The sequence below is a fragment of the Anabas testudineus genome, chromosome 21 (assembly GCF_900324465.2).
Source record: "Anabas testudineus chromosome 21, fAnaTes1.2, whole genome shotgun sequence".
Taxonomy (NCBI): domain Eukaryota; kingdom Metazoa; phylum Chordata; class Actinopteri; order Anabantiformes; family Anabantidae; genus Anabas; species Anabas testudineus.
In genome coordinates this window covers 8,773,954-8,789,159 of record NC_046629.1, presented here as the reverse complement: position 1 = coordinate 8,789,159, position 15,206 = coordinate 8,773,954, and the positions used below count along the sequence as shown (strand labels likewise).

Here is a 15,206-nt window from a genome sequence, read left to right as displayed (position 1 = left end):
TATCGATGTGACATAAGCTCTGATCTCCAGGTGGCCGGCATGCCTCTACTGACATCTGGTGAGCTGACAACACACTTCTTAGTCTTAATCAGTCAGGACCTTGTGTCATGTTGAAGTCATGGGGCTGACTAATAGCCCATGAGATTATGAGATTCAAAGCAACGCTAATTGCTGCCTGTCAATTAGCAACACAAACAGTGGCAATAACCTGGAACTAAGTAGCCTCTTCTGTCAGAGCAAACGCATCAGAGTTTATCTGCTATTAAGACTTCAGTGGATTAGATGGTTTGCTTTACAAACATACCTGATTCTGTGCTGAAAGACACAGGATCAGTGGAGGGTCCTGTTCCCAGCTCATTCTTCGGTGTTACTGTGAATTCATAACTGAAATGAAAAAAGTAGGACAAAAAGGGAATAAAATACAAACTAAACTTTTCACCTATTTCAAGCCTGTGATGCATAAATACACACAAACTCTTTCCCTAAAACACACACAGACAGAGCTGATGGTTATTCCATGTGCTGTATTCAGTCAGATGTCCTGGCCCTCACTGGGCCAGCAAACCCAGCCTAAGGGAGGGTTCTGGTGAGTTTGAGACTCCAGATGCTGAAACCTAATTAAAAACTCAGTGACCGACTCCACCCTGTCATCCTCAGATTTTTATGGCTTTGGCCATTTTGTATGTGCAAAAGCAAATGTGATTCACCACATGAGCAGCAGGAGCACAGATAAAACTGAAGACATTTCAAACACTAACAGCTCTTTGATTTCTTGTATTGCCATCAGCCAGTAGTTTAAACATAGATGATAAGTTAGAGGTTAAATATAGGCAACCTGGTACCTGACCAAGTGGAAAACCATCTAAAGTGTAAAGGAACCCTGTTTCTAAGTAAACCTACATACCTGCTCTCTGGCTTGAGATTCTCCACCGCTGTGTGAGTCTGGTTAGTCGTCAGAATGGACACCTCCTCTCCATTCGGTCCTTTGGTGGTGGACACAACTTCATACTCTGATAAAGGAGCAGACATATCAGTGTGCTTTTAATAACAGAATTCTGAGTACTTTTGATGTCAGGATGAGGTTTTGGGGTCACATTTTTGTTGTCATGTTCTGATGTTACATATACATATATATTTTGTGAATTCGGGTGTTACACACTTTCAGAGGCCCAAAGTTTGATGTGAATAGCGTTTCCATGCTGGCCAACATGAAACACTTTGTTCTCAAGAGTTTTATTATCATGCTGCGCCAGTTGACAGAAAGACAGCGGGATCTTTGGCTAGGCTGAAGGACAGTGCTGTTCCAACTGTGCCTGGGCAGGTGGAGGAATCAGGAGCAGGCCTGGTAAGTTGAAATATGTACCAGATAGGTTGTTTTGTAATGGTTATTTTATATTACATAACTCATGAATTACAATTTAATGCTGACAGTTTAGGTTGTTCATCTTCTCCACTGCCATATTCCAGATCTGTTTCAGAACGGAAACCAAAATATCTGTATGATTTTTTTTAAATCAGCAACTGTTTATTTGGACAGTATCCGGAGCTGCTGAAAGATAGGGTTGCAACAACGAACCGCATGCATTTAAACTTGAAAATCATATAATGTTGTATGAGTTGAGCCCCAGAATAAGATAAGCACGGCCACTTTAAAGGCTTCCAAAGAACCTTGAAGTGATCTGAACCCTGAATCTTACCAAAACAAAGCACACAGCAGAGCAAACCACAGATCTGTAAAAATACTGGTCTTTCACGTGGATACACAATCCTGACACCAAGTATTTGGACAGCTGCACATTTCTTTTGTTCTTCACACACTGGCCTTCAGCATATTCTGATTGAATTACAATAATGGATAGCACACTATGTGTCAAGACTGTGAGTGCACAAAGCTGCCTAAACAAACATTTAGCAGCCAAATGACCATTTGCTTTTAAATCTTTGCAATTTGAGCACTAAGTGTTACAAGAGCTGTATATTCTCCACAGCTTTTATATTGATTGTTTTATTTTGAACTAAAATGATCCGAATACTCAAAGTCTGTACTGTACACATACCTTTAGTTTCATTGTCGGATTTCTCCCAGTCAAGAATGACAAAATATGGACATCCCTCCACAGTAACTACAGTGAGGTTGGAGGGGGGTACGCGGGGAGGGCCTGTCACGTTCTGATCACTACCCTCCTCCTCAGGGAAGTAAGTAAGAGAAGAGGTGATGGAGCATGGCTCATCTGGCTTTTTATCTGTCTTGTAGACCACATGGGGAGCTGTAGACAGGTACAATAAGAACAGAAGTTAGTCACACATGCACGCCACCTCTCGATGCAGCATTAGTCAGTAGTATTGCTAAAGAGCTGATGATTTCATGATGAAGCGTCTAAAACTACAGTGATGATACCTATAAAACGCTTCTTTCCCATGATGTCGACCTCTGAAGCAGGCAGGGGTCTGAATATGGAGGAATTTTCATATATGTCAAAACGGCTCACTGAAAAACAAACAGGAGAGATGGGTTGGGGTTAGTTTGATGTACCAGCAGTCCCTGGCAGCTCTGTCCGTCTTCCTTTTTACAGATCTGGACAGATTAGTCAACTATTTCAGCTATCCCAGCATCTGCAACCTGCACACAGGATCTTCTTTCTCCAGATGTTTCTGTTATTTTACTTGAACCGCCAACATACAATTAAGTTACACACAATAATGATGACAAAGTGAAAGGAGTATGAATACTTTAGATAGTCATTGTATCCTGATTATCACCAACAGCATGTTTACATATTGACTTGTGCTGTCACAAATACTCAATTTTGAATTTTATTTTGAAGGGTTTTATTGCTCATACTGTTTACTGCTGGGGCAGAGGTGGTTGTCTGTTGTCTGTTTTCTTGCTTGGGCTTGGCTGTGACTGGAGGGAATGGCTTCAAGATGGACTCATTGTCTCCTTGTTTAAGGTCCAAGGGTTTGTCTGAGGACAGAGAGAAAAAAGGAGGAAGAGAGATCAGTTCTACAGTCTTGTCATCTGATTCACAGTCGCACACAGTTGTAAGCCATCTGCTCTGGCCATCTTCACTGAGCAGCCCAGTGGCTTTTTCCTGGCTGCTGTAAGATCAGAGATAGCTTGCTGAGTAATATCTCTTGTGCTCTTTAAAGGGGAAAAAGGTCTGCCAGAATACATCTGCTGAGACATGGATGCCCAGATGCTCAGAACCATGCACAGATTCACACACATGAACATGTGCACAGGCTTTGTACGCAGAAGTACAAAATAGTTCAGGAAACACAGGAAGTTCAAAAATAATAAAACAAGAGCTGAGATGAGCTGTGTTCTTAGGATAGCTGCTGTCCTATGCATTAGTACACATTTTACATTTAATGGCAAGAGCTGTGAGCACGTTTTTTTATTTGCAGACAAAAGCTTAAGACAGTGGTTCTCAAACTGTGAAGAGTACTGAAGCATTTCAACAGAGTTACTTGTCCTTGCGGAAAAAATCGGATTAATGTGGAACCAATAAACAACAGTGGTTTCATGATAACAGGGCTACAAAGACAAAGAGTTTCGTGAGCTTCATCCAGACAATAAATCAATATGTAAACTATGAAATGAACTGATTTTTTTAACAGGGAAGAAAAGGAAAGTTTGACATTTTAATGCTAAAACACTAAAGCTGAATGGAAAAATAATCTAAATGTTATTTTTTAGAGCAATAATGCAATTGAACATACACAAATCTGTTCCTGCTGCACACTCTCGTCTAAAACCAAAATACGTCCAGACAACAGATGCTGTCATTTCTTATGGACTGACATCACTTTTTTGCTTCTGTCAAGGCAATCTTTGGCATGGCTTTTCACTATGGCACTAAATCAAGAGTATGGAGGTCTTTACTTAACGATTTGTTGGTTTGACATGGGTTGTTTGTGTCTACTGAAAATAATCCACATAATACAGATTAAATTGCAGCTATTCAGTTTACAAATTGTGTTCTGTTAAATTGCAATACTGATTTGAAATTGATCAAGAAATCTAGTAAATCAAAGCTCAAAAATTACCATGTAATTTGTTGTTTAATACTTGGAAAGTGAAAATGAGTAGAGAAAATTAAAAGCGATTGAGAACCAGTGGCTTAAGAAGCAGCAACAATGTCTTAGCAATATTCAGTTCATCAGTCACTGTTGCCCTCACCGTGGTCACTGGGTTTTCTCACCAAGTTGGTTTTCTTGTTGACAGGAATATTGGGACGCACAACTGCAGGGAATCATAGGAAACAAGAGTCCATTTCAGATAAAAAATCACAACTGAAACAAAAAGGTGGGTGTTTCTGAAGAGTGACATCGTTGGTTCTATTGACAGTGCTATAATAATAAAAGATAGTCAAGCATAAAGATTCAAAAAGAGGGAGAGGTTTAGCAGAGCAGAAGACTGGAGTAATACTCTGTGCTGAAAAGTGTACAAACACAGGAATAAAACAAGCAACAATAAAGCACATAAAAGCTGGACAGACTGCACGTGAGAAGCTGGAAATCACTTGAAGTGCTGCCACAAACACTACAGTATATTACTAATGAAAACCATGTCAGTGTTTAATTAATCTGAAACTATAAACCACTGCTTGACTCAACCTAATATCCCAAGATGAATAACACAGGAATTGAACAATCCTTGGTAAATTCTAAAGAGGAAAGCAGGGTACCAGATCCAATAGCTTTTTTGTATGATTTTTACTCCCTCCTTTGAAAACTATTTTGGATCTGGTGCAGTTTAAACACTAACCTTTCCACAAAATCTCCACAACATAAAAACTAAAGTGAAATAAAGATCAAGCCAAGCAATGAGATGAAGACCAGATCAGCTTCACTGTAAACTGATTTAATGAACTATTGTGGAATAAACTGGCGTCAGCAAACTGCAGAAGTAATCACTAAGAGGAGAAGGGATTTATCATGAAAACACCTTTGCTACAAACTGCCAAACTCAGATTGTCAACGTGAGGGTTTTGCTGCCATAAATTAATGTTGTTAAACAAGCATTATCTTTATACAACTTTGCCAGAGTACTTTGTTATGATATCTCAGAAGTGGTGGACAAGCTCTGGGAGGCTTGACAAATTTCCATAAAATGGTTCATATCTTAGTTGCTAAGAAATAATGGATTTTGAGAAAAGGATTTATTTGCAACTCCTTTCGCCAATTGTCAATTAGTTATCTCAGACATTCATTAACAGTCTGTAAGTGACTGACTATTTGATGCAAAACACCTCTAAAATATTTGTTTTGGATTTGTTTCTTCCTCCCGGAGCTGACCGCCCCCTGGTCAGCATAAATCAGTGATCTCTAGCACCAACTGTACTCTGATGAGAAAAGGGTTGAGGTTATCCGGACAAACTGAATCAATGAGCCTTGTTTGCCGATGTTTACCACAAAGAATTACACCCTCTGTATTAAACCCTCTGACTCACTGAGTGATTTAAATGCCAAACACAAAATATAAAAAGACAAAAAATAGGGGCACAAACACAGCCAAAATGAAGTTATGTGACATATACTGTATATCAACAGAACATGATCTGGCCAGCTTTCCACAGTCTTTATAGATGGCATGTTTTGTTTGCTCCCTTACAATAAACCCCTAAAAAAACAGGTCGTACCTCTGATGTGCCAAAGGCTTCAGACTCAAATCCATGATTGCTGACACAGCAGCAATCATGTGAGTGCTGGTTTCTGTCAGACTAACTCAAAGTCAAAACCATCAAAACATACAATCTAAATTTACATTCAGTCTAGAAAAATATTCCCACAGAATTATGTACCAGTGTCTCACAACACTGGGTTTGTTGCCTTTGCAACATGAAGTCAGATTTCATGGAAGGTTTCCATGGATAGATGCAGTCCATTTCACACCTGCACCTTACTATAAGCAAAGCTCTGAAACAGCTTCAAGTTGAAATGCCAATGTGAAACAGAGCTCTATAAAACCTTCAAGGACACACTCACATTTCTGCCAAAAGCACATTCTGTACTTTCTTTTGTGTAGAATAAAAAATGGTAGATATAATATTTAGTTGCATGTCATTTCTTTCATGGCAAAAAGGTAAACAATATGTTAATTGCAGCTTTTGAAAAAGGTCAATAGAAGCGTTGTTCTCGGATGTGTGTGCAGGATGGCAGGCAAAACAACTGCTCTTTTCTGTAGAGTTGCTTCCAGAGAGTCTTACGACTCCTTGAAGACCTCTGAAACTGTCCAAGTTTCCAGAAATAACACATACCAGCTGTGACATGGGACTGAAGCACCACCTCTTTTCACAACTCCAAAGAACAAGGAGCAAGCAGGACATCAACATTAACATACGTGGTCCAGACATGGTTTGCATTACTACTATATTATTTTTACCTTCTAGGCTAAAGCAATTCATAAACAAATTCAACACACTTCCTGACTACAGGTTGATAGATAGATAGCTATATGCCAGAATTAGAATCCTATGTGGCTTCAGTCTCATTCAGGTATATCCTCACTTGGTCGACAGAGACCACGTCCAAACAAAGCACGTTACACTGACAGACAAGCTGAAATTCACAGAGCATGAGAGCATTGTGACAAAAGCACAGGTCAGTGTGAACTGTGTGGGACAGAACATAACAGTGCCTCTTGTGTTAGTTAGTGAGGAACACTGAAAAAAGATTATCTTGGTTTATCTTTACCAGGTTTGTCTTTAGACTGCCCCACAGGTTTAAGAAGAGCATTGCCCCGAAGACGGACCCCATTGGCAGCTGGAGGGAGAAAAAGTCTGTTATAAAATGCATTGTGCCTTTGTGATAAACATGCTAACAGCAAACATAAAAAGTCAAAGAAAGAATGCATTTTGTCTTTGATACTGTCCATTATATTAGTGTTCAGTTCTAGAGGCTTGTTTGTATTTTAAACCTATACAGATCTGTCTGTATGTACACACAGAATTGCCATGACTTTAAAACATAAATTATAATCACTTGACACTTCTCACTGGTTATTTTTCTGTTATTCTTTGGGGAGTGTGTGGGTGTGTTTGAGAGAGGAGGAGATACAGAAAGAAAAAGAGTAGCTGTAAAGGCAGTACTGTCTGCAGAATACTTGGCTTAGTATGGCTGGTGTAAAATGTGCCGTGTCCTGGCCAGTGCTGTGGTCAGACTTCCCACCCGGCCAGCTACAGGGACTGTAAATCATGTTAACGATCTTGCCCTGAGAGACTCCACTGCTGCTTGTGGTAAAGGTGTGAAATACACACCAAATATGTGCAGCAAAGCATGGACAACACATGGATCAGAGGAGGTGAAGCAGAAGATAGAGAGAGAGAAAGACAGGCATCCAAAAGTCTATTGTATGATTCCAAACACAGATTGTGTATTAAATGTGTGTTTGTCTTCTTCTGTAGATGCACAGCTGCAGTTGACAGCTTAGGCACTGCTGATAGTGCTGATAGAAAAGAAAAACCTGAGGTAGTTAGTTGGGAAGAAAAATTAGAGAAAACTGAGTGGGTACTCCTTTACCCCCAGGTGTGCTGGAGCTGTGAGAGGAGGTGATTTGCTTGGATGGAGAAAATGGTCTACCTCCACGAGTGGAATGAGTAGGAACCCGGGTGCGAGTTTGCGTTTCATTTTTTTCCACTGGATGAACTGAACTGATGGGAGAATGAGGAACTTCGACAACATGTGATTTGACGATTCCAGTACCTAAATAAGGAGAAAGGCAAGGTCAGAGTTGATCCAATTTGAAGTCTGACAGCTTTACCTAGATGAAATAAATGGTATAGTACACGAGTCAAAAAGAATGTAGAAGAGCAGACAATGAATGACAATGAAATGACCAAAGCATAAACAAGATCAAAAGCCAACCAGACTACTCTGGTTATGAGTGGGCATGGGTGAGGTGACTGTGCTGAACTGAAAATGGAGGCACACATGGAGGCAGGGACAATGATGGAGTGGGGTGTGTAGGGTGGTAGGATGGAGATGGAGATGGGGAAGCAGTGACATCATCCAGTGGTTTGAAGTATACTGAAAGCAGTGGGTTCCATGTGGCTTGACGAAGAAGCAGAGATGGTAATGGGACAAACATGTCATGGTTTTAACCGTGATTGTATCTACCAGTTTTCTCTGTAGCCAGGGCAGGTCTTGATAGAGGCTTGCCCTCTTCTGGCGGACTAGGAGCTGTGTGAAAGAGAACTCACTATTTATCTTTGATAATATGTATATTAATGTAATTTATACTTTTAAAGGGGGCATATCCTACCCCTAATTGTTAAAACAAGAAAATGATAGTTGATTTTAAATCAGTGTTGCTAGAGATGATGTTTGCATGATTATGTTATTCATTAAGAGTAACTTTTACATACAGCCAGACAGTGCTAAGTAGAAGACCAAATTAGGTATTAGGTATGATAGGTACTGATTCTCGCTCACATTTAATCATGGTTAGAAGTTTATAAATATAAAAGCTATTGAAATTTTTTGCAATGTGAGATTTATTACCCAAATGTATTATCAGAAGCTCAAATGCATATTAAAAACGGAACCAATTTCAATCAATATGCCCCTTTTAAATGTAATTTCAGGTCAGGTTTTAATTGTTAATCATGGATTACTGATTGCAAAAAGTAGGGTCTTTACCCATAGAGACTGTCTGCCTTGGGGTGACCTTGGTGGGATCAGAGTAGGTCCTTGTCTGAGACTGAAAGTGAAGCCCAGGTTGAGGTGGTGGCTGGGGCTTAGACACAGGGTGTGGCTTGGGTAGACGTTCAGGTTGAGACAGAGTCTGGTTCTTTGATGGAAGATTTTTTTGGATAGTGTGTTGAAAATGTGGTACAGATTTTTTTGCTGGAGGTTGCAATTGAGGCCGTCTAGGAATGTTTGGCTGACGTTGTTGGTTCCAGGTTCGGGGCCTGGGTTGAATATTTGGCTGCTTTTTAGGTCGAGCTGGTGCCTGGGGTTTGGGCTGGCCCTTTGGTTGAGGCTTTGTAATAGGTGGGAAATTTACTGTTTTTGGTTTAGGCATTGGTTGTGGTGTAGATTGCTGCTTGGTCGTTAGTTCAGGTTCTTGTGTAGTCTTTGCTTGAGGTTGTTTTCTAGTTTGGGGCTGAGTTGTAGATTGAGACTGTGGTTCAAGCTGGGCCTGGATGTAAATCTTTGGTAATGCTTGTTCTGTGTGCGATATGTGACGTAGTGTTGGCTGCTGAGGTGTTTGAGATTGTGCTAGCAGTGTTGGCTGGGGAGTTGGTTGAACTTGCAGTTGAGGCTGAGCCTGGGTCTGAGTATGTGTTTCATGGAGGACTTGATGTTTGGGCTGAGATGTTGGTGGATCATGTATTTCAGAGTGGAGCTGAGTTGTGGTTTGTGACTGTGATTTGAGAGATTGCCTTGGTTTAGATGGATGCCAGGCCTGAAGTTTGTGCTGGGTTATAGGTTGTGGTAAGGACTGAAATGTTGGATGGGGCTGTGGTTTGGTCTGTGGTGTGGATCGGGCTGTTGGCTGTGGTTGTGTCTGTGGTTTGAACTGGGATCTCGGTTGTGGTTGGGTCTGCGGTACAGGCTGAGATGTTGGTTTGGGTTGGGTTGGGGGTGCAGACTGGGATGTTAGTTGTGGCTGGGTCGGGGGTACAGGCTGGGATGTTAGTTGTGGCTGGGTCGGGGATACAGGTTGGGATGTTAGTTGTTGCTGGGTCTGGGGTACAGGCTGGGATGTTAGATGTGGCTGGGTCTGGGATACAGGCTGGGATCCCGGTTGTGGTTGGGTCTGGGGTACAGGCTGGGATGTTAGATGTGGCTGGGTCTGGGGTACAGGCTGGGATGTTAGTTGTGGCTGGGTCTGGGGTACAGGCTGGGATGTTAGTTGTGGCTGGGTCTGGGGTACAGGCTGGGATGTTAGTTGTGGCTGGGTCTGGGGTACAGGCTGGGATGTTAGTTGTGGCTGGGTCTGGGGTACAGGCTGGGATGTTGGTTTGGCTTGGGTCTGGGGTACAGGCTGGGATGTTGGTTTGGCTTGGGTCTGGGATACTGGCTGGGATGTTGGTTGTGGTTGGGTCTGGGGTACAGGCTGGGATGTTGGTTGTGGCTGGGTCTGGGGTACAGGCTGGGAGGTTTGTTGTGGTTTGGTCTGCGGTACAGGCTGGACTGTTGGCTGGAGTTTGAGTTTGTGGCTGAGATTGGGAATAGTGGTTTGTTTGAGGTAGGACTTTGGTTGTTGTGGTGGTTGATAATGCGGCTGGAGCTGAGGTTTTGGCAAAGGTTGTGCAAGGGGTTTGTCCTGTGGCTGACTAAGAGGATTTCCTCCATGTTTATCCACATTTGTCAGGGGGGCTGGCAGAGATGCCATGGTGGCAGTATTGTGAAGTGGACAGGGCTCGGAAGCTAATGGAACCTCCAGGAAAGGAAGCAAGACTGCTCTGGAAAGGTCTCCTCCTCCTGGGTTGTCAGAGGGAGAAAATATGGCTATGAGGCTATGGCTATGTGCCATAAAATATGACTTCAAATTGGATATTCTGTAGAAAAGACATCTATACAAAATAAAATATTGCCTAGAAAATGTTGAAAGCAAAACATAAAAGCAGTAAGGGAACAGCTTAAATTTAGATCAGCAGATGTGCCAGCAGAACCTGGCAAAAGTGCAGGTTACAACAGACGTCTGACAGAAGGAGTCTAATTTCAAAGGCAGACAAACCATATGGAGAAATGTGAAGTGTAACAGCTGTATTAGTACAGACTGCGCTACCAAGGCGAGAGTGCCCGGGAGTGACAACCATCCAAATCTATTTGCTGTGCCCCTTAGAGGCAATGAGCCATGAGGGTTTAATAGCTGCTGATTGATTGCTTGCTATGAGATTTTGATGAACCATGCTAAACTGATTGTTCAGGCTGAAATGTTCACCACGGTGTGTTCATGTAGGAGCTTAAGAAAAACTGAAGTTACCTGCAAACATAATAAAAGAATAATGTTTGATAACAGGACACAAAGAAGAAAGGGTAATACAGGTATAAGATAATTCTGCTGCATTTCCTGTTGGAGAGAGAAAAACAACGGGTTCATGCAATTTTGTCATGCAGACTTCACACAACTAACTGCGCTACACTGAAAGTAAAAGCCTCATATGGTAAATATCAAAAGAATACATTTAGTTGTGAAACCCCATGTTAACTCACATGCTGTCATTGACTTATGCAGGATTCAGTTGGTAATAATGAATTAATAAAAAGGCACATGTGGGGCAGATACTAAAACATTAAACCACACTATGAGTATATTTGAGATTCCCTTTTCCCTTTCTTAAAGATGGGAAATGATCCCGTACAGTTGGCTGGCCGACTAACCTGAGTGATATCTGAGCCTAGAAAACTCTTAGGATGTAGAAATACACATTGTAGAAGATAACTGGAACATGCTAGAACCTTAACCATCATTAAGAATTGTTTCAAGCTTTGATCTTGAGCTAAAATGCCATCTGAGGTGAGGTCACCTACCTAAAACTCATTACAACCCAAACAGCTAACACCATCAGCTGGTTTCCACAAGGAGAGATGCTGAGTTACTGTACTTGCTCATAGCATGCCGTTATTTGTCATGCAAATAAACACAAAAAGGCACTGTAAAGCATTAACAGCCTCTGAATTACAGTCTGTCAAGTCTATGATTGCTCACAGCTACAATATTAAGTCATTTCAGAAATAACTATGATTCAGCGTTTACCGATTGGTTGTTTGGTGACCACAGGCAGTGTGGGTCCAGGTGTTGACGGAGATTCCTTTCTAGTAGTTGTGGTTGGAGCTAAGAAATATAGTATACATTAGCATAACCTGAAGAAAGGGTATTTATTGTATTATCTGTACAATGTACTAAGATTATGCATGTACAGTAAATGAGCTGACCTTTACAGCAGGATAAAACTGAATTCAGTTCTAGGTCAGAAAAGTTATTACCAAGAGTTGTCTGTGTTGACCTTTGTTGGTTGGTTGTTGCTACGTTCTGAGAGATAGGAAGTCTGTCCAGAGTCTTGTTAGGGAGAACTGACAAGGATAAGGAAGGAAAGATTATAATCAAGAAGTCAAATCCTAAAATGCTTTCAGCTTTCAGTTCTGAAAAACAGTCATGTAAAGGAATTATGCCCAGGCCTGGGTTTCACAATAGTGTTTGGAGAAAACATCAGGGCTGTGTCATAGCTTCTAAAACATTATCAGATAAATTGTGGTCACATCTGCATTTTCACAACCAGTGTTTATCAACTATTTATTCCTGTAATACCCAGGACAAGACATTGTCACCCTGTATTAGCTCCGATATATACTGTCTGGCAGCTGTCCAACCACAAGTATTTTATCATTATTAATATTACTATTATTATACAGTTAAATCTGCATAAAATCTAAGGGGCAGCAGAAGCAAACAGTAAAGAACTCAAATGTATTAGCAAACTGTTTTTACATATCCAACAGTTACAGAGCAACATTAGTATTTATGTAAGATCAGGTTTCTGTCCACCTGGTGAATGTTAAGACCAATATTCACTTTCCTTTTAGCTTTGTTTTTTGGGCTTCACTACATCATCTGGGAAAATCTAACTCTCCAGCTGCCAAAAGTTGAAGCGATTACTGGCTGTGGGTTCATCACTATGAGCAAACATTTTTGGCATTACAGATTTTCATTTGTTTGATCCATTGTTTGATCATAGCCACATTAAAAAGGTAATTAAAGTAGGGTGAATTACAAATGCAAAACACACAGAAAATTAGTGTAATTGGTGCTAGACTGGATTGTGTGTGTTGTTTTCTTACACAATATTTTGTGCCATTTGAAAACTGCTTTGCTTTACTTGGACTCCGGAATAAACCAGCCAAATTAAAAATCTCAATTTAAAGAAAGTGATTATGATGAAGCTCTGTGGGTATAACAATAAATCAAAGATCTGGTTAAAATTCTTCTGGTGTTGAGTCTTAAAGCAGGGGCCAGTAAGAGGGGCTAAACTATTTCTGACTAACAATAAAACATAGTTATAAAAGTTCTGCTGATGTATTAAAAAAGGTTTCATTAACAGCTTACCATTTGGGGAACTGAAGTGGGAGGAGTGTGGACGTGGTGTTAAAGGTTTTTGCTGAATGAAAAAGACAAGAGCACAAATATGTTATTAATTAAAAATCATAATAAAGGAAAGTGCACGTATTTGCCCTCCATGCCATCTCTTTTTCTTCATCCTTCTGTTTTGCATAATTCATGGGACCTCTGTCTACTCCATGTCCAATTGGTCCCTGGTGAGAAGCTTGTTATTCAAAGTTTCCCTCTGGAAGAGCAAGTGTGTTGGCTGATACTCAATAGCTGTAATGCTTTTTGAGTTCAGGGCCAGGAGCACATGACAGAGCAGCCCTGCATGGTCAGAAAACCAGTGCTACCTTTCTCTTCTCAGCACACTTCCACGCCATTCTCCTTCCATCTCATTGCTGTTTTTTTCCCTCTCTCCTTTATTCAACTAGAAGTTTGCTAGCTACAGACTTCTCTCGTGGCGTGGCCGAGCTTGGCTGCACTAATGTGGTTTCCATTCAGCAGTTGGATGGAAAATTAATGAGGCAAACAACCTTCAGAATAGCATAAGCTCACTAAAGTGCACAACACAGACTCTAAAGTGTAATGCCTGTACTAAATACCCACCCTGTTCCCAAATATATTTATTTGGAGGAGAGGAAGTGCACCTGAGCAGTTTCACTTCTCTCACTTGCTTTCAACTCGCATACTCATCAACTATTAACACCTGTACCACACATTAATACTAATACTATATTACAATATTACAGTACATCAGGATACTGCAATACTTGCATTATGATTGGAAGTTTTAAAAAAACATACCACAGTGTTGCTGGGACGCTTTAAGATTTTCCTGACGACCTTCTCTGGAAAAACAAAAGAGAAATCGATAAAGATATTGCTCAAAACTGAACTAACAGAAAGTGAAAACTTAAATAAACCACCTTTCAAACATGCTCTGCTCAAGATGTGTTTAATCTCAAATGATTAAATGAGAGTACCTCAGAAGTGGCTTAACACAAGTAAACCACAACTTGGTTTTCATTAAGGAACTCTGTTTGGTATCTCATGGTAAAGCATATGCACACAATGTTGTCACAATCACTTGCACTTGATTGGCAAAGTCTTAGTCAGCATTTGCTATTGTGTGGTCACACAAACACTCTTAAATTAGCAAAAGATCTGTTCCCTAAATGACTAGGCAAACAGACTTATACACAAATACAAGTAGAAGGCAGCAATATTTAAACTAGAGGTTAGAAGAAAGAAAGAACAGAAACAACCTATGAAGCAATATTTTCTTGGGAGCTATGTAAAACTAACAAGATATAGGGTTTTTAGGTACAATGTAATAAAATAAATGTTTTTAGGCATGGTCCTTCTTGAACAGGACAGACCCTTCTTTTTCTCAAACTTTAATCTAATACCACTGAGATGTATTTAAAACTATCAAAAAGTATCTACTCTTATTTAGAAGACCGAAAGCATTTCATGTTCAAAGGTTTTAATGTTGTTAGTAAAACCCATCTATACTTTTCAGGAGCTATGGCCATAGTAGCATGAAATTAAATTCCTAGCCCTAGTTTTGTATCCAGAGACCATTTACTACTTGAAATAGTAAAGAACATTTGCTTGTTTTCCTTGTAGCATTGCACATCGTAGCATTCAAAGCAGCCATTGCACTTTTTTTTTGCACCTCAGTGAGATGAAGGAGATATATCATATTGAAAACTAACAAACATACGCTGTACTCCTCCTGTGCTGATGTTATGAATAACCGGCTTGCTCCACGTTCCAGTGCCATCCTTAGAGCTCGGCTGGACCCCAAATTCATATACAGCGTTGGGCTTCAGATGGTCAATGACTGTCTCACTAGTTGGGCAGGTCTGGTAGTTCCACTTCCTGTTCCTCTCACGATAGCGCACCGTATAGTGTCTGAGATAAAGACAAGATGGCGATTAGCAGTACAATATAGTCTCAGAAATAACCAAACATAGTAGGACAAACAGTTCTAGATCAAGTTTTTCCAGGAAAATGGTGTCCTATGTGTAGGTGAACTGCTCTCCTAAACACGTCATGGATCCACAACTCAGTAACCTGAGAGACTGATAAAGTTATGGGCTGTTTATGTAGTTAATTCAGAGTTTCTGCACCAAACAACTGAGTG

The 15,206-nt window shown here is 40.6% G+C and overlaps 1 protein-coding gene across 3 annotated transcripts in view; it reads right to left on the bottom strand.

The window, feature by feature from the left end:
- LOC113173105 (target of Nesh-SH3) overlaps positions 1 to 15,206 on the bottom strand; it is a 41,542-nt gene that overhangs the window by 3,536 nt on the left and 22,800 nt on the right. The window contains exons 6-20 of one of the 3 annotated variants that reach the window (XM_026376405.1): positions 14,784 to 14,974; positions 13,862 to 13,905; positions 13,061 to 13,112; positions 11,944 to 12,030; positions 11,714 to 11,791; positions 8,644 to 10,434; positions 8,122 to 8,184; positions 7,525 to 7,707; positions 6,700 to 6,768; positions 4,184 to 4,246; positions 2,843 to 2,965; positions 2,399 to 2,488; positions 2,058 to 2,267; positions 905 to 1,010; positions 305 to 384 (exon numbers count right to left, since the gene is read on the bottom strand). In XM_026376405.1, coding sequence (XP_026232190.1) covers positions 305 to 384; positions 905 to 1,010; positions 2,058 to 2,267; positions 2,399 to 2,488; positions 2,843 to 2,965; positions 4,184 to 4,246; positions 6,700 to 6,768; positions 7,525 to 7,707; positions 8,122 to 8,184; positions 8,644 to 10,434; positions 11,714 to 11,791; positions 11,944 to 12,030; positions 13,061 to 13,112; positions 13,862 to 13,905; positions 14,784 to 14,974 — 3,230 coding nt within the window. The remainder of the gene's footprint in view (positions 1 to 304; positions 385 to 904; positions 1,011 to 2,057; positions 2,268 to 2,398; positions 2,489 to 2,842; positions 2,966 to 4,183; positions 4,247 to 6,699; positions 6,769 to 7,524; positions 7,708 to 8,121; positions 8,185 to 8,643; positions 10,435 to 11,713; positions 11,792 to 11,943; positions 12,031 to 13,060; positions 13,113 to 13,861; positions 13,906 to 14,783; positions 14,975 to 15,206) is intronic. The other 2 variants (XM_026376407.1, XM_026376408.1) reach the window with 2 other exon arrangements.